This window comes from Lichenostomus cassidix, chromosome 7 (genome assembly GCF_008360975.1).
Source record: "Lichenostomus cassidix isolate B80296 chromosome 7, HeHo_3.0, whole genome shotgun sequence".
NCBI classification, from domain to species: domain Eukaryota; kingdom Metazoa; phylum Chordata; class Aves; order Passeriformes; family Meliphagidae; genus Lichenostomus; species Lichenostomus cassidix.
Window position 1 is genome coordinate 27,538,387 of NC_139488.1, and position 24,506 is coordinate 27,562,892.

The 24,506-nt window shown below is 41.0% G+C and overlaps 1 protein-coding gene across 1 annotated transcript in view; it reads right to left on the minus strand.

Annotated features, from left to right (window-relative positions):
* ADCY5 (adenylate cyclase 5) overlaps nucleotides 1-24,506 on the minus strand; it is a 204,614-nt gene that overhangs the window by 37,898 nt on the left and 142,210 nt on the right. The window contains exons 4-8 of the mRNA XM_085066957.1: nucleotides 18,399-18,510; nucleotides 18,092-18,219; nucleotides 14,465-14,623; nucleotides 14,131-14,272; nucleotides 5,823-5,963 (exon numbers count right to left, since the gene is read on the minus strand). Coding sequence (XP_084923083.1) covers nucleotides 5,823-5,963; nucleotides 14,131-14,272; nucleotides 14,465-14,623; nucleotides 18,092-18,219; nucleotides 18,399-18,510 — 682 coding nt within the window. The remainder of the gene's footprint in view (nucleotides 1-5,822; nucleotides 5,964-14,130; nucleotides 14,273-14,464; nucleotides 14,624-18,091; nucleotides 18,220-18,398; nucleotides 18,511-24,506) is intronic.

Genomic DNA, 24,506 nt, shown 5'->3' on the forward strand with positions numbered 1-24,506 from the left:
CACATCTTTAACATCTGCATGCAGTAATATTTCCTACACATATATAATCTCTATTTGATTTTACGTCCATTTTTTACTTTATAACTAACATCGACTTCATACAATTTCACTGCAAATTAAATGCTTCATTAGCTGTACTCAGACTCATGACAGAAGCATGGTCAGACTGAAATTGGTATTGCAATCCTCAGGGCTTCCTCTTTCTGTTCACAAACTTCCTAATGTTAAACCTTTCCAGCAGCTGAAAAATGAAATGAAATCTGCCAGGCATCTCCATGGCACTCAGAAATCCCATTAGCCACTCAGAGGTCCCTGTTTCTGAAGTAAACCTTCCCCAAAGCATGCCCCAGTGAAACAAGCTAAGCTGTCATAGCAGCCAGTGTAAAACAAGTATGATGCCTCTATGGCAGCCTTAAGATCCAACAGTAGGACATCCCACAGATTATTAGATCTCATGACACAATTAATGCCTTTTTTTTTGGAAGCCAGACAGCATCAGGCTGTGCCAAGTCTGGTTATAAGACCTCAAAAAAGGCCAACATATTCTGGGCAGCACTCCTGACGTGACAATGTCACCATGGTACTGTTGTACAGGGAATTGAAGGGGCATTTTGTGACTTAATGTGTGTGTCTAACATGAGAAGTTCTGGATGCCCCTTCCCTGGAATTGTTTTAAGGCCAGGTAGGATGGAGCTCTGAGAAAGCTGATCTAGAGAAAGGTGTCCCTGTCTATGACAGGGAGGTTGGAATGGGATGATTGTAAGGTCCCTTTGAACCCAGGCTATTCCATGATTCCCTGATTAATAAAAGCTCAGGATGAGTGCTGGGTTCAGCGTGGGCACTCCCTCTCATCAATGAAATGGCAAGTGCTCAGGGGGAAAGAGAGCTGGAAAGCACCAGCCAGGGAACAAACTTCGTGAGGGAATCAGAGCTGTGCAAAGACATGATAATAGTCTTCAAATACAGAGAAGTTAATTGTAAAGGAGAGGAAATTAAACTGTCTTCTATCTACTGTACATAGCTCATGCAGCACCATGGTTTCCAACTGAAGTGAGGAAATGTGAAGCAAAATATCAAGAAAAATCATAAAACTGTTGAAGAGAATGCCCAGCAAGACTGTGGGATTTCCATCCTTTGAGATTTTTAAACAAGGGCTAGACAAGTATCTGTCAGCAATGTTGTGGGTATAGCTGGCTCTTGTAGGAAGCAGGAGACTGATGGCACAAAGCTCTGCGCAGCCTAGATTGGAAACTTTCTAAAATATTTACATCTATCTCATATTATTCTTACTTCATTTATTCGCTATACACTCTCCTAATACAGCCTTTTTAATATGATTGGTTTGATATTTGCAAAGGAATTTGTGATGCCACTCCAGTATGAAAAGCCCTGAATAAAATAATTAAAATCTGTTCAGGAATATCTGGGATTTCACAAGCTTCTATACAGCCTGTTCCTTGCATCTAAGTTTCTCCTTAACTAAGATCTTCCTTTCAGCAAATTAGGATGATTATTTTTAAACCTGCCCTTTACAGTAATGGAGAATGATTTATCATTATTTTTTGTCTGTATAAACCTTCCTCTATTTGCAGACTTTTTTTTGTAATCAGTCTTTTCCCTTCTAGGTTAGAGCAAACACAATACTTCAACACTTCTTCACAGGTTTCACTGTTGAAACTCTGCTAATTTGTAATTTTCTCCATTGGATTACCTCTAACTCATCCACATTCTCCTAAATTATTGTAATCCCAAACTGGATGTGTTTTCTGGATACAAATTTAATAATGCTGAGCAGGGTAAAAAATGCAAGAGAACAATTTCTCATCGAGAACAGCCCTGTAATTTTGGAAAGTATCAACATTTGCTTTTTTATTGCTGTTTACAACAAACCTCTTTCAGTTTACAGTCAGCTACAATCCCCAAATCGGTTTTTCTTTAATAGCAATTTTGTTTTGCTGATGAAAACTGAGACAGGAGTATTATTTCCAGAAGTCTAAAATTCATCAATATTTATAAAAGCCCTCTGAAATATACACTGGGAAAAGCAAAGTATTTCTCAGTGGTGTATAAATATTGTTATAGCTATAAATATACCTGTACTCTCAAATGCTTTCAAGTGCACTTATTTTTGACCCTTCTGCAATTAAAAGCTGGACTAGAGAGAGACAGTGGGGAAGACAAGGCTGGTGTATGGAGACCTGGGGGAATAAGCAGCACAAAAGTCTCCATTTCCAGAGAGATGCAGTCGCCAGTCCTGGACTGATTGCTTTTGTTTAGGAAACAAGAAGACAAGCTGTAAAAAGCAATAAAAATAGAAAGCAGCTCTGCTGTTCTTCTGCCATGCTCTGGCTCTGTCCATGCTCTGTCCACAGGCACTGAGTTGATGCTGTCCAGGTTCCCCTGCCTGCCCAGGGGGAGTGAGGCAGCATCAGCATGGGCTGCCAGGAGCAGAGCTGCCAGCTCACAGCAGGGCTCTTTGCCCTCCCAGGGTATGTGTATCTGACCTTCCTCTCTGCACATTTACCACTCCTCTCAGGGCAGTGGCTCCACCAGCTGATGGGGGTCAGGAGCAGCAATGGGCAGCACTGGTGTCTCTGGGCTGCTGCCTCCCTGGGGGCTCTGCATGGCAAGAAAGGCCACTGCTAAGCAGTGGGAAGGGAAAAGAAGGGTTTGTGATGGTCTGGAGAGGAGACCAGTGCATGAGGAAAGTGCGGGGCTGCAGGGCTGGATGGGATGAGCTGACACAGTTGTAACCCCACCTGAGTCAGGCCCCAGTTAGCCAGGGCAGCAGCAGGAAAGAGACTCCTGTTTTCCAGGACATTTTAGATCACCACTGCATGGACACATGTAGGATAATCTGTGTTATTTAAGTGCAAGTGCCTGAAAAATCTCCTGTGTGCACAAGGGAAAAACTTAACCTAGAAACTTTGTGGAAAATCTGCTGGACCCAGTGCAGGTTAAGCTCCAAGCCACGATGAGAAGAAAAGCAGGGACCAAAGGCCTCCCCATGCCATTGTCCAGGCTTCCATCCCACACAAACCCCACCAGCTGCACTGGTGATGTGCCCAGACATGGCAGCACATTGAAATGCTGTGACAAAAAAGGAGGATGATGAGAAAAAAAGGAATATACAGCTACATTTGATACCAATCCATCTCCTCTAGGACTACTGCTAATATATCCTAAGAATAGAGGCAGCTACCAGAGCCAGCATTCACTGGAAAGAAAAATGGCCAAAATAATTCTGTTTTCTATTAAATATAACAGTGCCTTCCCAAAAATGCAATTCAGGGAACTTTAATACTCTCTTTCAGGGAATTGTAAGTAGAGCCACAAAAAAGCTGTCTCTCTTTTTTCTTTTTTTTCCCTGAAAATATGGTTTTCTTTAAAATGCAAAATGTTTTACATTTGTGACAAAACCCAGTGCCCTTCATAACCATCTGTATTATTTCCTACACACAAATGTATTCATATCTACACATCCATATAATGTAACTGCACATCACTGCAATATTACCTGGTTTCTGCCTGAGGACTATCTCACAATTACCCTCATAAATACCTGTTTTGAAATTATAGAGGTAAGGAGTTCCAGGTCTTGAAGAGAAAGGCAATGTTGCACTGCATATTACTTTGTCTAATCCAACCTTACATGTTTATAGCTTCCAAGAAAAAAGACTACATATAATAACATGCAAAAGGTGTGGGGAAAAGGTAGGTGATGTGGAACAAAGAGCACATTTTCAGGAGGTTTGAAAGCTTACCAAGATCAATGACGTGTCATCCCAGAGGAGCACTGATAAAAGCCTCTGTAGTTCTGCTCCCCTTCTGTCTCTCTGTATTTTGTATTTCTAAGCAGGCAGTTTGCAGCCAGTGTGCACTCTGCATGTACTAAGCACGCACAGCACCCATGTAACACAGTGTTAGAGATTACAAAGTACTGTGCAGAGCTGGGTGGTACAAAGAAATATATATTTAAATTAGAAGTTAACACAGAGAGAGTTGAGACAGGAGATGGAGAAATTTTTCCTGTGATCTGATCAATAAAATGTCCATCTAGCAGATATTAAAATGGGGAGGCCATGGGGAGCAGCATGTTGGCATTTTTACTAATGCATCTCAAACATAAGAGGTCTGTAAATCTGTAAATAATGGATTTTAAAAAATAGTCCATAAGAACTACAAAAATTCTTGCTGAAAATAATACATCTGAATTAGGTTTCTGTTGGTTTTCAAGAAGCAGCTTGATGCATGCAACATCAGTTTCTCAGAAAAGAGCTTAATACAAGAGGCAGTACAGAAGCAGATTGAGTAGAAGAGACTTTCTGAGCTGCTGAATTTACAAAAGGGTAAATAGCATTACAGGGAAAGGCTCAAGATAAGCAAAAAAAAAAAAAGTCTTTCGTCCTCCAAGTGAGCGGCAGTGAAGTCTTTAGGACTCAGCTTGGTATTTCAATAAATAATTATGTTTTTCCAACTGAACAACCAGCTAGACATGGCAAACTGTAATTAACACCAAGAAGCATAATACCATTTGGCATACATACACCTTGTTTCTGAACAGGAGCCTGCAAGAACCCCTTAAAAGCTATTCAAAGAAACTTGTAATTATAATTATGTGCTAGTGTGATTAGTCTCTTCTAATAATGTCAGGCCTATTGAGCACACCCTATTGAAAAGCCCACATAAAAAATGCACAGTTCCACTGATCTGTATGCTCATGTCAGAAGCCCTCATTTGGAGATCTGAGAAATTAAAGAAACATTACTATGGAGATTAAGAAATTTGGTTTAGCACTGTAAAATAATATTAAGATTGAATAATATTAGCACCAACTATTAATAAATGTGCCAGCATTTCCCTTTAAAAGGTACCATATGCAGTTGCTTATAGCTATGCCTAAATTTTTAAACTGTGGGATTGAATCTTGTGTTCATAAATTCTGTGAATACTTAAAGTCTTTGGTGACCTGGAGTAGAACTTTGACTAAAGGCAACAGAGTGAGCAACAAATAGAGACTTCTGACAGTGCATGAAGGGTCAGAACAGCATAAATAAGGTTATAGAGCAATCTGATTATGCATGCAATTATAGAGGTGCTAAATATTTGTATTATAATAAAAAATAGCCACTATAATATAAACTACCTTATTAATCTTTACTACAGAAAAAACCCATATCATCTACACCTTTATGTAAAATAAGCCATGAAAGTCCTCTCAGTGCTATTGCACTGGTAATTAGCTCTTGTTCATTTTAATTTAGGAAGACTGAAAGGTACAAGAAAGAAATGAAGATGCCTGCTACCTCAGGCCAATTAATCCATGTACTCGAGGATGTATTCTCCCGAGTTAGACACAGCAGTGAGATCCCTGGGGCCCCATGAGAACACATGGGCACACAGCTTGGAGGAGAACAGCACCTGACTGTGACAATGCAGGACAGAAACCTTTGCAGGTACTGAGCTAATAGAAATGTATATCAGATGCCTCTTGAATGCTTGGGTTACTGAGCAGTTTTTGCAGATAATCACACCTTCTCACACAGCCAGGATGAGTGTTCAGAATGTGGGACAAGTCAGACAAAAGAGCCTTCTCTGTGCCATTCAGCCTCCCTTCCCCTCTCAAACAACCTTGTGCCTCATCTCACAATCACTCACCTCCAGATGTACCGATTATTGTTATTTCTGGAGTCAAAGGAGAATTTTCCACCCCCATTTGGAAAACACCCTCGGGGCTGTAAAAACCTTCAGACAAAGCAGGAGGGATACATAATGCTGTATGAAGAAGAAAATAAACTAATGTCCACAAAGCAAGGCATTACCATTCTCTTCATCTCCTTGGAGACCTGGTGACCTCCGAGGTGGTTGTAAAAGGGCCGATCAACACCCCAGTGTGGAGGGTTGTGGCTGATGGAATTGGCACGCTGCCGGTTCATCTTGGCTATCGTGGCTTTCTCGTCTTTCTGAAATAGAAACAGGAGAGAAATGTATCATAAATTTTGAAACATTTACATGGCAATGGTTCTCCAAGCATCTCTCACTTTTGGTCTCTTCACTCCAAAAGGTGGTTTTGCACCTGGAACTCTATGAGGCAGCTGCTGATCAGAAGCAGTCACAGTCCACCATTTTTTCTTAAATTTTAGAACACTTGCCTCTAAGTGGTGCCCACTATTTTACTCCTTTCCTTGCTCTGAACAACCACCGAAACATCTGTAAACATGGGGAGTATTCCAAAATGGAGACATCTATTTTCTTTATTAGCAAATTGAATCAAATGGAATAATTTCAGATAGAGAATTGGACTTCCAAGCTGAGATACTACACAGAGGGTCCTCAAAAAGAGAAAGAGCAGTTACATTTGGAAGAGAAACGACACACAGAGAGATTTGGTTGAGGAACAGGAGCCTTGAAGCTCCTTGAAGCCATGGGAACACAGGACATCTTTCTCTGTTTGTACAGACAAATAATTTTCCACACTTGCAAGTGCATATTCCCAGACATGCTAAGGAAAGTATGTAAATCTTGGAAACAACTGTGTATATGTTAAGGGTATGTAATTGCAGAGTGTGACAAAACGGTCTTCCCGACTCTCATGCTAGCTTCAAATTTGACATTGACACTAATTTTCCTGAAGTTTGGACAAAGTCTTTGATTTTGTTAGCAAGGCTTTGAATCTTGGCTGCAGGGGAGCTCACTGTGAAGTTAGCACAGGATGTGTCAGACAGGTTTCATTTGAGCCCAACACCAGTTACAAGAGCACAGAAGTGCAGCATGTAACTAGGCTCAACAATAGGCAGATTAGCTCCTTATTTTGAATATAGTCCCTAGCCAAAAAGACAGCCAGGTTTCCACATGGAATGTGTTCTGTGGACAGAACTCCCTCTAGCAAGGGCTGCAATGCAGACTGGCTCAGAGAGGATTTTGTAATTTACCTGTACTGACTCAGAAGTCAGAGGGGTGGCAATTATTATATTATATCTTTGCTTAAAACAGACAAACTCTAGAGAGCTTGAAAATTCAGAAGGTAGGGATAGCTGTTATTACTTGACAGATTAAGGTTTTCCAAGAGAATTGCTTCAATGATATTACAGAAAAAAAAAAGAAGATTTAATACTTAATTTTGGATTTCCAGACAACTGAGTTATTTAAAAAGGAAGCCTCCATTGCTTTCAGCGCTAGAATTTTGGTTCAAGTGTTATTTGACAATACAAGTTGGTCCAGGCTTTTCTTGCCTGGAGTCTGCATTCCATATCTATTTATTTTGATTCCCCACTATTCTGTGTAACTTGTACCTCTCAGGAGTTTGCAAAATACCTGGTGTTATCTCCATGGTAACCACAGAGTTAAATGTCAAGTGCTATGCTGCCTTAAATTAGGATTTTTTAAAAGAAATTTTAAAAGGCTTGCTGAAATTCAGTGCTGAAGAAAGCTGCCTGATTGACATGCATGGGAAATCATCTTCTCTCTCTCCTTGCAAGGAAGAGACAGCTACAATGACAATATTTCCCACGAGGCCACAGCTCACCACACAGGGACCAAATACTCCTGAGGCTGCAGCTTCATGGCCACGGGCTGGGGACATGGGGCCACTTGTGACAGGAGCCCTGTGCCCCCAACCCAGCTGGAGTGATCCCAGCAAAGACCTTCACCCAGCCAGGATGACAAGTGTGGGTTCACAAGGAAACCCTGGTGGAGCAGACCAAAGGGAGCTGTCAGCTCCCTAGGATGGCTGCTGGGGAGAACCATAGCTGTGCCCACATCGATGCCCCCAGGACAGCAAGTGCCTCCCACATCACCTCTTGCCCACACTGAATCCTCCACTGGTTCATCTACAGGGGTTGAAAATTCCAGCACTTGGCACCAGCTGACTTTCACATGAGCAATCATGACACAGCCACTGGAAAACCTCCAGGAGAGACATCTTTTATATGTTTCTAAAAATACATTAATGTGATGAAATGCTGATGTCCAGATTTGAGTTGGTTTGAGGTTTTGTTTTTTAAGAGTCACTGCTCTTTATACTCTCTGCCATCATTTGTAGTAGTTTTTGTGGGTTTTTTTAGTTATGCAATCTTTTTCATAGTTATGCTTCTTTCTTTTATGATGTGATGCCAGAAAACTGGTAGGAAATAGCTTTATTATCTCCAAGCAAATAGATATTGTTTTTCAGTAATAGAAGTGACACTGTCAATACATTTTATTCCAACTTAGGGAAGGGTTTTCAACTGAAAGGAATCAAAAAACCCAGATGTTGCAACTAGTCTGGGGACCCATAAAAGCAAAGCTATCTGGTTACTTTACAAATGCCTTTACATCAACAGATGATAAAAGTGATACACAGCAGGTTTTCACCCCATGAGTTAGTAAATTTGGTTAGAACTTGAGAAAAGCCTTAATGCCAAAGTCCATGAAGACAAACTACCCCTCTCAACCCACGAGTGATCCTTGTACCTGGCTGCAAGTGCTAGTGAGTCTGACACATTACTCGTTGAATTTGAAGGAAATAAAAGACCTCATACATATTTATTGACACATGTGGGTTGAGGTAAGGTCAGGACAAACGGGTAAACATAATTCTGAGATTGTTTCTAACCATGAGGTCAGGTGCCATAAATATTCCCTGGCTTCATAAACTCTGACAGTATTTCCCCCCCACCTCTTGCAGGAAGTTTCCACTGGATTGTGGACTATGTTTCAGCAATATTTTCAATCAGATTAAAACATGAGATACAAGCACAGTGCACTTTTGCTTTTCCACATTACATAATCTGCTACTATATCATCTTGAACAATAGGACTCTGCTGTTAACATCCATACTTATTAAAGAAAAAATAAAACTTGATATTTAAAAAACTTGAGATAACTTATTTTCTGCAAAATCACTTGTTCCGTGGGTGATGAAAATAACTCTAAAAATGAAGCATTAGATAGGTCAAGGCACCTCTGTGGAAATTTATGAGGATGTCTCCTCTGTTTCTTCCTGGCTAAGTGACAGCATAAGGACAACTTGCACACAAGGCTGCCTAAGGCATAACAAGACTGGAAAAGAAGAATAAAGAAAGAGAAGTGGTGATACTTTTCAGTCCTAGTCATTACAACTACTGTTGGTGCTGTTGGTACTACCAACCACAGAAGGAGGTGCAAAAGTTTCTGACAGCACTGAGTTTTTCAGATTTGAGGTGGCTAAACTCCAGAAAGCTGTTGTGGGAACTTTTCAAATCTGGACTCACAAAGAGACTGTAAATCTTATTCCCAGGGGTTTTATTGTGTTCCCACCACCAGTTCCCACACACTGAGCTACAGCAATGCTACAGCAAAACTGCAGAAAGAGCTGAGGTTTTCTTGTACTTATCAAATGAATCAAGAACGCCTGTTACTTCTTTAGTGTGTGATAGGATTTTCCAACATATTGATAACTACCAGTGCAACAGTGAAATCTGATCATGGATCAGCCATATCAGATTCAGCTATATGCTATTCTTTAAATTGTCTTGAAGTCCTTCTGACATGTGGATGATGTTTCTTTTAGTGTTACATGCTCCAAACCACTGCCTTCATAAATCTACATGAGTGGAACCCTGCTGAGCTCTGATTAAATGTGTTAAATTGAGGAATCATCACATTAGATTGATTGTGTTTTAGGAGAGTCACATGCTCAACATTTAAAGGACCATTTTGTTTCTTCAGCTGGACGGAGTTCCAGGACATTATTTAGAAAAGAATGAGAATTGTTTTTCTAGGAGTTACAGCCAAAGTTTTGTTGAGCTGTTTTAAGGCCACCATCAACAATCCTTTCTGAAACTGGTGTGTACCTGCTATTGTTAAAAGAAACACCCAAGTGTAATCAATTGAAAGACATTAGAAAAAATAAACATTTTCTCCCTTTGCAGACTTTGTGCACTCAGCACAGCATGTTTGGTCAGCAGTATTGCTCATCTGTTTGCAGGCACATTTTGTTTCTACTTTGTGTTCAAAGCAAAGCATTCCCCCAGATTTCTGACAATGTTGAGGACAATAAAACTAGCTGTAAAGCTATGTGCTGTTAAAATCCTATTCACTTTAAGGTTTGTTTCCAACTCCTCCAAACACACACTTTTCCACCCTTCTCAGAGTAAAGCTTTAACCAGTGATCAGAAGTGCTCGGAAATGTAATTGTGATGGTTCTGAAATTAGTGCAGCACCTCATCTCAGAGAAGAGCAGAAAGTGAGCAACACCCACCAAGTGACAATCTCCTGTACAAACACCAGAAACTTGGGCAGCACAAGAACTGGGAGTAAGTAAATGGAGTACTGGGTTAAGTTTGGGAATCACTAAGATGTGGGGAACAGTTTTAGTAATTATAGGTGATAAATTGCTTTTTATCTGGAAATACAGACTTTCAGGTAAAGAATGAAGCCAGTAAGGAAGAAAGGCAAGGGTCTCCTTGGAGAATTCCTGTTATTTCTTCCATGCTAATATATTAAGTCCATTAGAAACACATATCCAAATGACTGTGAAAATTAACTGAATAAAAACAGAAGTCACCCTGTGTAAATCACCCTATACCATGTGAGGATAAGACAAACTTAAAATTCTTCATTACTGTAGAACTGAAGGAACAGATTGTTTTGCTCCAGGTAATCACTACTGCCACAGTAGACACAAAAGGGAAGAAGGCTCATAAGCATAGGGTTGTAAACGGAAAGCATTGAATCCTAGAATCATTTAGGTTGCAAAAACCTTTAGGATCATTGAATACCACTGTAAACACAGCACTGTTAAGTCCCACTAAACCATGTCTGGAAACAAAACTTAATGTGATGTGCTGAAGCCAGAAAGACACCTCCATCCCAGATCTGTGGAAAACTGCCAAATTCAATTTTGGTTCTGGTAACAGATATTTTTAATAAGTAGTCAGGGATTATGACACAGAGCTTGTAGAGCAGCAAATGCTGGGTTTGGATTAACAGCCTTGGATCCAAGTTTTTCTAAAGATTAAAAATACAGTAGCTCTCACTGGCTTTGTTTCTTCCATAGAGCATTTGACAGAGTGCTGTGCAGGAGACTAATGGCTAAGACAGATGGGGAATATGAAGCTGGGAAAAGAGCTAGTTTCCAGTGAAATGGAAAGAGACAGTGTTGAATAAGGAAGTATTAGACTGGATGAAAGTTACTAGCAGAGTTACTTGGTTACTGCTCTCGGGGCAGATTTGGTTGAATTTTTTTCTTATCTCACCTGGCAGCAAGTGAACAATGACAGACTTGGCTAACGAGAGAAGCAGAGGTGGTATTTGATAGATATTAAAAAAAGGAGTATTAGCACCCAACATTTGAGGACTAGTAAAAATGGAACCTGACACATTTAAGTGTAAAAAATGAATGATCATTTCCTAAGAGATCACAGACAGAAACTTCATTTCATTATCAGGAATCACTTTAGTTAATCATGCAATAAACAGAAGATGCTGAGATAATGCAACTTTGCAAAAAGTAAAGGTTCCCTTTGATGAGCAAGAAAATGTGAGAGCTTGTGCTTGTCTCTTCTTTGTTGTGTGAAGACATTAGAAGAGCCTGCCTCAGGAGGAAACAGAAGAGGGAGAGGGGATGCAGTTGCTGACAGACAGCAGACACCAGACAAGCAGGGCAACCAGGGTTTAGAGCAGCCCACTGTCAGCATTAATGGGAGCAAACAAACCACAGCAAAAGACTCTACAGACTTTCATGGCAGAACCTGCTACTTCAATCTCCCTCTCTCTCTCTCTCTCTCTATATATATATATATATGTTCACATTACAATAAAATGCATTGCATCCTTTGTATCTCACACAGTTAAGATGGTTTTATATTTTAGTTATCAAAACTCTAGCTTAATGAATTGAAAGCAAATACAAGGAAAATAAATTTGGAACTTTGAATCTTTGTTTTTTTAAAAAAACCAAAACATGATAAATGTTGTCAAGGGGAATATAACTGTAACAGTAGTTACTCCTGAGCTGCTCTGGAGTTTCTGACCACTGCCTTCTTCACAGGCAAGTGCTTCACCCACAATGGCAGCAGAACCACAGGACAGGGCAAACAGAAAGGTGAAAGCAGATCTGGAGGCAAAGATGATGAGGAAAAAACCCTAAAAAACTGGATTTTAAAACTTTGCATTTTGTTCTCTTCTAATAGAAAGCAACTCTTCTGTGTACCAGACAGAAAACAAAGACTATATTTTCAGCTCTAGTGATGTTACTAAGACTGAGGGAGTAGAATCCAGCTTTTTTCCCCCTAAAACTCCACAGACTATGTTCCAGCTAACAGAATTTTTAAAAAGGAAAAAGGAAAAAATATATTTTCAAAGAAAAAGGTTGTTTCAGTTCCTGGAACAAAAATATTAGATAAAAGTTCCTCCCACTTACTCTGTGCCCAAGAAATGGCATTAACATGATGAAAAAGTCAAACAAACAAAAAAGACAGAAAATTCAAAGTTGTGGCTCCCCATGACAACAGTAAGCAGAAAGGGTATGCAATAGAGTTGCAATAAATACATATAAAGCAGTGAAAGAACTGCCCATTGTTTTTTACTATGGCAAATCAAGGCACAAGGCACAAGTTCCTCAAAACAAGGCACAATTCCTCAAAACCTATGTCTGGAATGGAATCCATATCTTTTATGAGTCTGTGTCCAATCTCCTACTCAAGATACATCCCATGTTCAAAAATGAAGTCAAGTGCCAAGCACTCTGAAGTCTCTGTTTCTGAGTTTTATTGTGTAAACTTGTAAGCAGCACAATCCTGATCTTATGTCTTCCTTTTCTCTCCAGGGAAACTTTCGGTTCTCCACAAGAACACACAGACAACATGGTGACTGCATGATTTAAGAAGTCAATATAGGTTCTCCACTCCGGGAGATGGGGTCTGACCATAAGCATATTTTGGCTTATATTCTTAAATCTACCCAGCAAAGAGGAAGTGATTTAGGCATAAACATCAGCTGGCCCATTGACAGGCACTGATGCTCAGGAACAATAATCTTGCACTGCAAGTTCTAATCCTCTTTTGAAGATTGACAATTGTTAATGAGATTTATTTTATGAGCAGATAGAGACCAAAACATCAGCTTCTCTCTTTAGCAGATGATAAGGGATTTTCTTGGAGATTTTTTACACAATATGCATTAAGGAGATTTGAGGCTTCTGCTCTCTCAGGAAATGAGGCAATGGTAAAGTATTTCTGTACAGGTGTTAGTTATTCAAATCAACCATGCTACTGGAACTTGTCACAAACACTAATTCACTTAATCTCATGCCAGTCCTATTTACAGATGTGGGAAGGTTTAACTGGTTTTAGATTCAGAAAAATTTGAAAGTATTTTCAATTCAGGGCAGTCTGTATACGCTTGCCCACAATGTGAAAAGCAAAGTAGTGGCTCCAATGCAGAATTACTAAGAGAAATATTATTGGCTATGCTCAACTAGATGGTCAAAAAAGACCTTTCCTAGTAGTACATTCTACCATTCAAAAAAAAAAACCACAAACTAGTAATAACCTGCTATTGGCAGTGTCACAAAAAGAATATTTATTGGCTGAAGTCCACCTGAGTTTGACTTGATTCAAGTTCAACTCTGTAATGCCCTAATAGCCTTATTTTGTGCAACCTGACCCATGTCATAGTTGGTATGATCTCATCCTACTGTCACAGTGATCATCCATCATTACAGGGGGCCAGTTTTTCCCATCTGCAGAAACAGAGGTTGAAAAGCAATGATAGGAACTGCTCTAATCTTTATGTTCGTGACTATCTGGTGAGCAGGTATATAAAATCATGTCTGTAATCTGACAGAGAAAAGATCTTTGTGGTTTTAATCTGTGCCTTGTAAATACTTTTACAAAATACATATCTATATTAACAACATTCTTTAACATGATTTTGAAGACAACTGAGGACAATTTTTTTGCAAGAGCTAGAAAGAACTTGATGCACACACCTTATGCAGATGGTGGCTATTTCCTTCTACGCATATAAAAGCTCAGGAAAAGGAGAGAAAAACAGGAATTTTTGTCAGTGAAGGTCAACTGTCTCATCTATAAAGGTTTTTCTTTGGTATGTCAGAGACATCAAGTTACTGAAGGTACCTAAAGCTGCATTAGTTTGTTTGGCCTTACCCGCTTCTGGCTGCACCGTACGATCAGGAAGGTCTCAATGCTGTGCTCCTTCAGATACGCGTTGCGCTCCCCTCCGAAGCCCAGCTCCACCTCGTAGTCTCCATTCAGATAGTTCAGGGTTGCCTTGGTTATGTGGATGCGCCTTGAGCGAGACAAAAGACAAGCAAGACTCTGAAAAGTTATCACCTAAAAAGCCAGGTCCTGTCAGGGATAGGTTCCATGTACTGGAACAAACAAGCAATAAACCCCAATTGATTTATCCATGCCACCACTCTTACAGATTTAGTACAGGAGTTTAATGGATAAACACCACAGCTCTGATGAAGCAACTTACCCAGCTTTGCCCCCCGCTTCCATGTGGTTGGCTAAGGTAACATCGTTGGACCACACATCAAACTGCCATTTCCTCAGGCCCAAGACCCCACAGTGAACTCTCCCACTGTGGATTCCAACCCTCATGTTGACATTCACTCCTGTCACCTCACGGACTAGTCTGAAAAGAGACATGGGGGAGAAGGGACATTATTAACAAGACAATGGTTACAGTCAGCAGCACAAACTTACATCCCGAACACAAAAATCCATAATGATCCATAAATTATTCATGCATACACACGGTGCTGCTCATCCACATCAACAGGACAACAGAACAAAATGGATGAGCTGTACTGCTCTTGGATGGCCAGGCTGGCCAAGAAGAGCACTAATTAGAACGGGGAGCTCTTGGAGTAAATCCATGTACACTGAACTCAGGATCAAGTTGAGAACTCATAAAAAATTATCTCTGGGGCAGTAAAAGGAATAAAGTGCTGGTCTCTGATTTCCATACCAAAGCTGGACATAACCTGCCAGCACTCGGCCTCATTAAGAGTAATAGCATGTTGCAGAGAGAAAAAGGAAATGATGTCAGAGATCTTTGTCTGACTGGCACCAAGCATCAACTCTTCCACAGATGAAATATGATATGTGTGTGAAATACCCCACTGAAGCTGGAAAGCTTGAACAGGCCTTAGAGCAGCAAAACCAGAGAACCACATCTATTGCTGTCACTCCAAACAGGCAGCTACAAATACTCAAGTTGTGATTTTAATGAGGTTTTGGGTGCTCTGCTTACTTCCAAAGACTGCTGGAATAATTTGTGGGTTTTGCCCTTTTAGGGCAAAAGTTAACTTCAAGAGCTATTCACATGAAAAGTATATTTAGGAGTGTGGGTAGGGGAAAGGTCTTGATGAGGCCTTCAGAACAACTCTGGTTCTTGTTATTGCTGATCTCATCATTCCCAGAATGTCCACGTTTCACAGGCAAATTCACCTACATCACATGCCACTGTCCCTTCCTTTGAGTAGTTAGATCCTTGCAGCAAGAAGTTACTTTCTACCTATCAGATTTCAATCTCTTTGGTTTTCAGGTTCATCGAGTCCTTTTCTAGATAACATCATCTGGATAAGTAAGTCCTCCTAGCTCCCTAACATCAACACAGTTCTAATATTTATGCTTTAGTTATTAAGGAAATTGCATGATTAAAGATAGACCAATTCTGGACTCCACTTCACTCCTCAAAGTACAATATGTCCCTTAAAAAAGTGTCCAAGATGATTTCTTGTTGAAACAGCACCTATCCTCCTAGAGTTCCTTTCTCTTTATGATCTCTATCTTATGTCTCACTACCTACTCACTGAGGTTACATTCATTATTTTTATTAACAAGCAGCAAAGATTCTTTAGCAGGAAAAGGAAGCTGATATGGGTAAGGTGTCACAGGCTTACGAACTGAAAGAGCTCCAACTCCAACACTTGGGAAAGGAAGAGGAACTGTGGCAATGAAAATGTAGCTGCACCCATAAACCTTGCAGGAGCAACACAGCTGCAGCTCCTGCCTCCACAACTCCTCCTGCACCCTCTGCCAAGCCATGCTACTGACACAAGACCAGGGAACTTTTCTCAGTAGAGTCACTGATGAGAAAGTGACTTTTTTCAGACTTCGCAGAAAATGAACAAGTTTGGTTATTCTTTATAGAAAAATGAAATATCCTTTGTTACCTTCCTTTTTTTTCCAGCTCATTTATACCAGTAGTATAGTGAATACAATTCTCTTGAAATCTTTCCTATTTGGGGTAACACTCCCTGCTGATGTTAGACACAGATGAAATCAGACTATGGGCAGGGCCCAGTGTTGGTGAAGCCTGCAATCAAATGTTCAGTAGTTATTTGTTACCTGCAATCAAATGTTCATTAGCTACTGGTTACCTTAATTGTGAAAACTCTTATCTTGATCCTTAGGGGAGGAGGGGGGAAGAGGGAGAGCAGGGGTAGTGAGAACAGAGTCACCTTCCAGACTTATTAAGAGATAAGACTGTTAAATGCATTCATTATACATCGAGTGGGAAACAAGTTTTAAAGGCTGCTGAAGAGCTATTTGTAAACAAACACTGAGTGCACCTCAGCTCTGTGTTTATTCCAAGTAAGGTGGCTTGCAGTTAATCAATGAAGTCTAGACTTCTGGTGTTATTTAGCCTTGTGGGGAATTACACAGCAACACAGGAGGATCTCTGGATTTCATCAGGCCAACTACTTGGCAATGAACACAGTTCTTTGTGTTCTGTTTGTAGGGCTGGTGGCTGAGGATTGCTGCTCCTTGTGTTTGACAAGACCCTTTGTCACCTGCTACTTAACTGTATTTCACGTGGAAGAAAAAGCATTATTTCAAGGGCAACTGGAAACCAGTTACTTGCAATGGAGCAACGGAGTTTAAAACCAGGAAAGAAAAGGTGGAAGGTCCTGTCAGTGTACACAGTACACAAAGCAAAGGAATGCTGTTGCATACTGTGCTTTGAATGGAGCCTCCTGGGTGAAAACACTGCTTTTCACCCTATGTATTTGTGTTATGAAAATGAGGCTGAAAACACTGGGGGAGTATTGATGTCCTTGGCAGAAATTCAGATGGTAAAGGATGTACTGTACCAAGCTCAGCAAGGAGGTAGCTCTAGATTTTATCAAGCTGAAGTGGAAACTCCATCAATTTACTGTATGGAATAAGAAGAGAACTGACTAGAGATCTTCTACGTATTTGTTTGTACCACTAATACTTCAAAAGATGCTTTCAGAAAATAAAAAAAAAACAGAAGAGAAGGGAAAGAGCAGGAGAGTCTCAAGGTCAGCTGAGTTACCATCCAAAATTGACTGAATTTTGTGCCTAAACTTGCATACACTCATGATGATCAAATAAATCTTCCTTCCCTCAATTCTGAAAGAATTGGCCTGTGAAAGCACATGCACAATGCAAATAATATTCAACACTGTCTGTAAGCCTCCAAGTAATAAAACTACATACAGGTCTCCTATTAGTCTCTAAAAACAGAAATGATCTGGACAAACAGGGTTGCTAGTCTGACCTCAGGAGCAGGCAAAGCATCACCAGAGGTTTTAAAAGAAAAAAATTAAGATGGAAAAGTAAATGGAAATAAAGGGAAAAGACCATGAATCTGTCCCAGTCTGTGCCAGACCAACTGCATGCTTTATTTCAGTAATTAATTTAACTAAATTTCTTTCTTAACTAAAGTAAGAAAGCCTTGAATCTGACCTTTTCAGCATAGGGACACATAGAGAAGGATCTGCAGAATTAGACAAGACAGACTAATAAAGTTATTATTAATCCTCTGAATTCCCAAATCTGTAATTCACTGGAATCCTCCTTTGGGAATGAGACTTCCAGTAATCAGAGTAACCTTTGTCTTTCTCATCAAGAGACTGAGTTCTGATATCCACATGGCTCTACGGACACAAGAGTCTGTTCTGCTGCTGTCAAACCTTTACAGCATTTGTTTTCCTCTTCCAGCTGGTCTCTCTTTTTGCTGGCCAAAAAGGGTTTGGTTACCTTGCTACTACTGTAAAGAAGACCTAACAGGAAAGAGAATCTACTTGCTATTTGTTCTGAGATGGTCTGTGGGGAATATGGTACTTACGAGATGGCCTCTATCATATCCATTCCCATTTCAACACAGCAGTGGGCATGGTCAGCTCTTGCTTCTGGCAACCCAGACACACAGTAATAGCAATCACCCAGGATCTTGATCCGTAAGCAGTGGTTCTCCTAAAAAAAAAAAAAAGAATAATAAAGGAGAAAGGAGTATTCAGCTTATATTCATGCTTGCAATAGCTTGCCTTTTAGGGCAGTGAATATTTAAGAAATCCAGCGAACCAGCACAGTATGTCATTCTTGCAACAGCAGAATAAAAACAAGAGGAAACAAAATTATAACAGAAAACTTACAGCTGCAAGCTTATCGAATCTGGCAAAGAGCTCGTTGAGTGTCATGACCAGCTCCTGAGCAGTGCACTGCGAGGCCAGACTGGTGAAACCCTCTATGTCTGCGAAGAGGATGCTTGGGAAAGAGAGGAGAAAGGAAAAAAAGTGTTACAAAATTTGTTGCTGATATCTGTGTAAGTTCCAAAGTGGCAGCGCAGGCTGGGGAGGCATGTAGGGGTGTCCCAGCCCTACAGCAGCAAGGAAATGAGCAACCCTAAAGCCACCTTATGATGCAGCTCTTGTAACACCTGCAGTGGCCAGGAGCTCCTCTCAGTAAGGCTGCAAGCACAAAATGACCAATGCACTGCCAAATGACAACTGCAGACCTTGCCAACCTTGACACAAGGATATCACATCACTTGTCCACCCAGGGTGGACTGGGAAAGCCCTGTGAAAGCAGCCTGGGCTGTTTTGAAAGCACAGTTATTTGGATCACAAGTATTATTAATGACTCTTTGATTTCATTGAATCAATATTAATGTACTGCAAGGATTTTGTGGTTTTTTTTTAAACTGCACAAAGATTCTGTCTCATTGATAATTACAACATGGAAAATACTGACTTGCAATCAAACCCAGCCATTATGGCAAATTTAAAACTATTTAGTAAAACAAGCATCAGACTACATCTATATAGATCTAAGATAAAATGTACACATGCACACACACTTATATAAATAGAAAATTCATAAGCTCTACTTGTATATTGGAACATTTATCCAGTGGTTGATTTGTTCTTTGAAGTTGATTATTGCCATCAAGCTGTACTTGGAAAAGAAAATAAAAGTCTAAATAATAACCACTTTGGAATTGTTTCTTCTTTGTAAAATAAAACTCCAACATGTTTTAGAAAAATTGCAGAGGTATGTTTTCAGTTGGAATTCCCTGCAATGCCTTCAGTCAGAAAGCAAAACCAACAAAAATATTTTCACAAGCATTTTTTGCAAAAATCCTGAAACACATTTCAATTCTGGCATGCTCTTCATATTTTCCTTCTACATTTCAACTCCAATAAATCATCAACCAAACATATTGAATTAAACACTTCTTTGTTAGCCCGACTGATGCTAAAATGCACAAGAAAAAAACAAGACAGGAATGCAGGGATGTCTGAATCAAAATATACTTTGCCATTTTTAAACACTTGAGAAAATACACAAAAATAAATCAAGATTCCACATATTTACAAATAAAAGTAAACCTCCTGAAGAAACACACTTGAAATCAACTGAAAGCTTAGACAAGCCTGTACTGTTCATAAGCAATTTAAGTATGTGCTAATATGTAATGTACAAATGGGAAATGTCTCCAGTTCTCGTGGCAGTAACAGAATATCTCTTGTTGAAAGCATGTTCCTCCTCCAACATGGGGCAAATTGCAAATTGCTCACTTTTGAACATGTTCACACTCTGTTTGTGTGCATGTTGCAATAGCCTTGTGTTAGAACAGGAGAAATAAAGACCAGTTGCTGCTCTGACGTTCAGATATCAATGCGTGTATCTGAAAATACTACACAGGGATGCCCTGAGCCTTCTCCTCGTGCCTAATAAATGTGGATACATGACTGAGGTTGCTCCCTCCATTCCCCATTATTATCATGCTAGATAAGTTAAATTGTGGCAATAATTTGAACCACACAAATGAAGCAATCAGCAGAGACCCATGGAGCTGATCTACACACAGATCTGTGTCAGCTAACCAAGCAGAGTGCATTACAGACAGACAGCTGTGTGACCTGCTCTGTGACCAAACAGCTACACCACTGAGCTAGAAGACACTCTCTGGGACACACAGACTGCAGGGAATGGAAAACCTCATCAGGGTATGGAAGGGACTGCATGTGAGATGGCAGAGGAGGTATCTGGGAACTGAAGACAGAGAGGATAGAGACACATTTGTGTCAGGCGACTGGAGAAAGAACAGGACACAAGAGGCAGAGAAAACAGTCCTTGTGAACAGGAACCCAGCCTGAAGCCTCTGTCCTCTGCTCTCAGCAAAGAGCTCTGAAAGCCACTAAATCACATTTTACTCCTCCTGCTTATTCTGTCCCCCCAACCTCTCTTGCTAGCACTGCAGCTCCAGCAGCAGAGACACCAGCCAGGTTTATCAGTCTCAGTCCTGCCAATGACTCTCAAGGGAGGAATGGGGACCCAGGAAAATCTGTTCCTTTTGTTATTAGCCCTTGTAATCCTTAAATTCAGCCTTCTCCCTGTAAAATACCCAACAATCCAGAAAAGACTAGGAAAAAAGATTTCTCTTACAGTAGCCATCAGGGAACAGCACACGATCCTCAAACTGTGTTTAGTCAGAGCTGTAATTTAAAAATGAAGCCTGTTATATCTATGTCCTCTCACTCACAGCACACTCACAGTGTGATGACTGAAGCATCTCCAGATCCTGCCAGTGAATCTTACCCAGACTAGCAGCCTTGGAGATCAAACACACAGCTTCCCACTACCCTAAGCTCCACACTTCAGCCTTACATGTCAGACTGTCCTTAGCAATGAAAAGATTTTATTAAGGGACCATGGTGTTGGTGATGGTGATGAAGGGCCCAACTCAAGCCAACTATTTGTCAGTCTTCAGAGGTCATGCCATTTCCTTGCTGGTGGGAGCACAATGCCGGTAAAAGCCTCCCTTGTGCCAAAATGTGCGGTAAATGACAGTGGTCAACAAAAGGTCAAATGAAATCATTTCTATAGCTATAAAATATCGTGAGATAAGTAAGGCAGTGGTTTTGCAGTACTATTAGCTGAAGCTGATTAGAAGGGATTGACCACACAATCTGCAGCCTGGGCATCAGCAACTATTATCAGCCCTGAGTCCCAGTCCCTTCATCTGGGAGGCTACTGCTTTGTGGAAAAACCAGTTTAGCATGTAATTAAAATGTTGTAATGGCTTCAGAGCTCTTGATATATTTTCCACTCCATCACTGTCTTCAGATTTACCATCTGATTGGGTTTTGTCCAGCAGTAACCAGGGTATGACCTCAGAAAATACAGAAAATGGTTTATTTCTGGGAAAGACAGAGAAGAAAAGAGGAGTTATCATTAATTTCATACGTCTTTTTAAATTCTTTCTGTTTTATTTTGGTTGAAAAGTACCACAAATTGTGTTTTAGGGTAGAGGTGAATACTTTCCTAAGCTCCTATTTCAGTTCCTATTTCCAGCAAGGACTGGCTCAAGATTTCATAGCTGTACAAGGCAAGCTCAGTTTTGTGCCTGTTGCCTTATGTGGCTTATGATACTGAAATAAAAAAGATGAAAAAGAGCCTGATGGCAGATCTTGCCATCCTCCCCTCTGCTTAGGGACCAGCCTGATATCTGCCTGCTCTCACCCAAGCCCTAGGCAGGGGTACAGGAAAGATGGATACACAGACTGAAGCACCCCAAACTGCTGGTTCCTGCTGATTCCACCATGTCTGAAGGGCAGCACAGTGCAGGCTGGGCTCACAGCTCTGGCTGCTGCCGCCATGGGAATGCCAGCCTCTGCCTGAGCTTGGCTCTTCCCAAAACCACCAGGACACAGCAGACTCTGAGGCCTCTATGAGCAGGATGCTTTGTGCACAGTGCTTCACAGAGCTGCAAAGGCAGACTGAGGTGAAATGGAGGGAGGCACAGCTAGGATGCAGAGACAAGAGGAGAAAATTCCCAACCTGCTGAGCTCAGCTTTCCCATTCCTTGGTCTGTAATGCATTCACACAGCAGTTAAGATACACCTGGGCAAGCAGCTCTGGAACCAGCAGGAGCCTCACTGCAACACCCCAGAGATGAGTTCAGTTCCATCCCACTGCACCTGGAGTCCTACCACTGCAGGTGCTTCAAAACCATTTCCTGTATGTCAGGTGATCCTTGCAATACTGATGTACCCTGAGGTAGAAGCATCACAGGATCTTTGGGATGGCAAAAGATGGCAAAGGAGAGCTTTCTTTATAAATGTGCAGGAAGGGGAGAGATTTGGCAGAAAGCACTGAAGAACATAAGGAGTAAGAAGAGCTAAGGACACGGTGGGAAGCAGGAAACCACGTGAGACATTTAAAAACCACACACATCTACAGAGAATGATTTTGAAGTGCAGACTTATATGTCTGAAGCTAATACAATTATCAAAGGAGGGACATGACACAGATTTCCCTGCAAATGCAGGATTATTCAAAATGCTAAATTAAATCATCAGGGCTTCTAATGTAAAAACAAAAAAACCAGTCGTGTTCTATTTCAAGACATGTGCGTGCCATGCACGCCAGCCACAACATAAATCAAGCAAGGCAAGAAACACAAACCCTATCACCATCACAACGGTGATGCCAGTCATGAATATAAACACCATGTGTTGCTGGAAACCAAACACCACAGGCACTGCATGGGAAACAGAACAAAACCCCAGACTCGGTGAGCTTTAATGACTTATAATAACTGCAAAGTGCATCTGACTGGATAGGAACCAAAGCCATGGTAGTTTACCACAGTAAACTCTACCTACAAGAGAAGAGTTAATGTGTCATCATAGAATAATCATTGTTCACTAGAAACAAGCATTCACGAGCAAAGGTGTAACAAGAATGCCATTGGCTATAGACACAGCCTGCCCTTGTCAGTGAGCTCACTAGGCTAATGGGTGATGAAACTGTCTCAGGGTGCTACAACACCATCCACTGCTATTGCTGTTGCATGTCATTAAGTCATACTGTGAACAAGGAAGAAGAAAGAAGAAGGATGGACAGGGATGAAGCTGGCAAAACTCTCACTTGAAAGGCTGGGTCAATGTAGGCTTTCAGAGAACCAGAGTAACGCTGAAGTTGGAAGGGACCTCCGGAGGTCATCTTGTCTAAACTTCTGCTCAAGCAGGGCCACACAGAGATGGTTACTCAAAACCATGTTCAGATGTCTTTTGAGTATCTCAAAGGTGAGAGCATCTCTTCAGCATTTTGGTAAATAAGTCAATATTTGCACTTGGACATCTGTTTAAAACCAGCTCCCCTGCAGCACTGTAAGCCCAGACATATTTTCCAGCTCCAGTGGCATAAACATAACATTAAGTTCTTCTAGAAGTTCCTAGAATAGACAAGACATCAAGACACATCCAATCTCTCCTTCCTAGTTATAGCTACTTGGGGGTGGGTTTGCATGGAGGTCCTTCTGTGTGCTCTCTTCTACTCAGCCTGTGCACAAAATAGGATTCCAGCTCCCAGAAAGACTGAGAACATCTCATCATGCTCTTTCCCTGCTGAATTTGACAGCAACAACAACAAAAGGACAAACCAAAAAAAGATGAGGACAAGTTCACAGCAGTGCCACAGTGACCATGGTCAGGAGGCAGTGTGTCTGGGAAAAGCAGCACAATGTGAGCAAGGGCAGCAAAGCCCACCTAGGGAGGGTGAAGTGGCCCCCACAGGTCATTGTGCTGAGTGACAGCCCAGTGACCAGTCCAGCAAGCTGCTTCTAGACCATCTCAGGTCTCAACAGCATGTTAGCCTTGCTCTCTAGGGATGTCTATGTGACAGGCTAAAGAGACAGCCTTAGCGATGCAAAAAATGTCCTCCAAAACAGCAGGACATCAGACAGACCAGAGGCTGAAATTTTTCCTTTTACTACAGTCATGGGAAAAAAGCAAACACAACAGTGAAAAGATAGATGCTCTATCTTAAACTTATATGGTAATTTCAGAGACGATCCATTTAGTATTGGAAATCACTATTGTTTTAAATGAGCCCTAGCGCTTCTGTGACACATCAGCTGGCACAGCTCCCCCTTGGGAAGCAGGACTGCATCTTGACATCAGTCATGCTGGTTACCACTTGCTAGGGAGGGTGAGAAGGCACATACCTACACAAATGTGATAAGCAAAGGAGTACAGGCAAGAGAGAGAGAACAACACAAAATAAGAGGAAACACCCCCAAACAGCCTACAAAACATAAACCCTAGGAAACCATGAGACTTTTCACCTTTTTCTTTACAGCAAAAGGCAGAAAGCTTCCCTCCCATCCCTCTTCCAAAGTTGCCAGAAATGTAAATCAATGTCTACCATATTTGCGAAAGTCACTCTGCAAGACCATACCAACTGAATCTGGT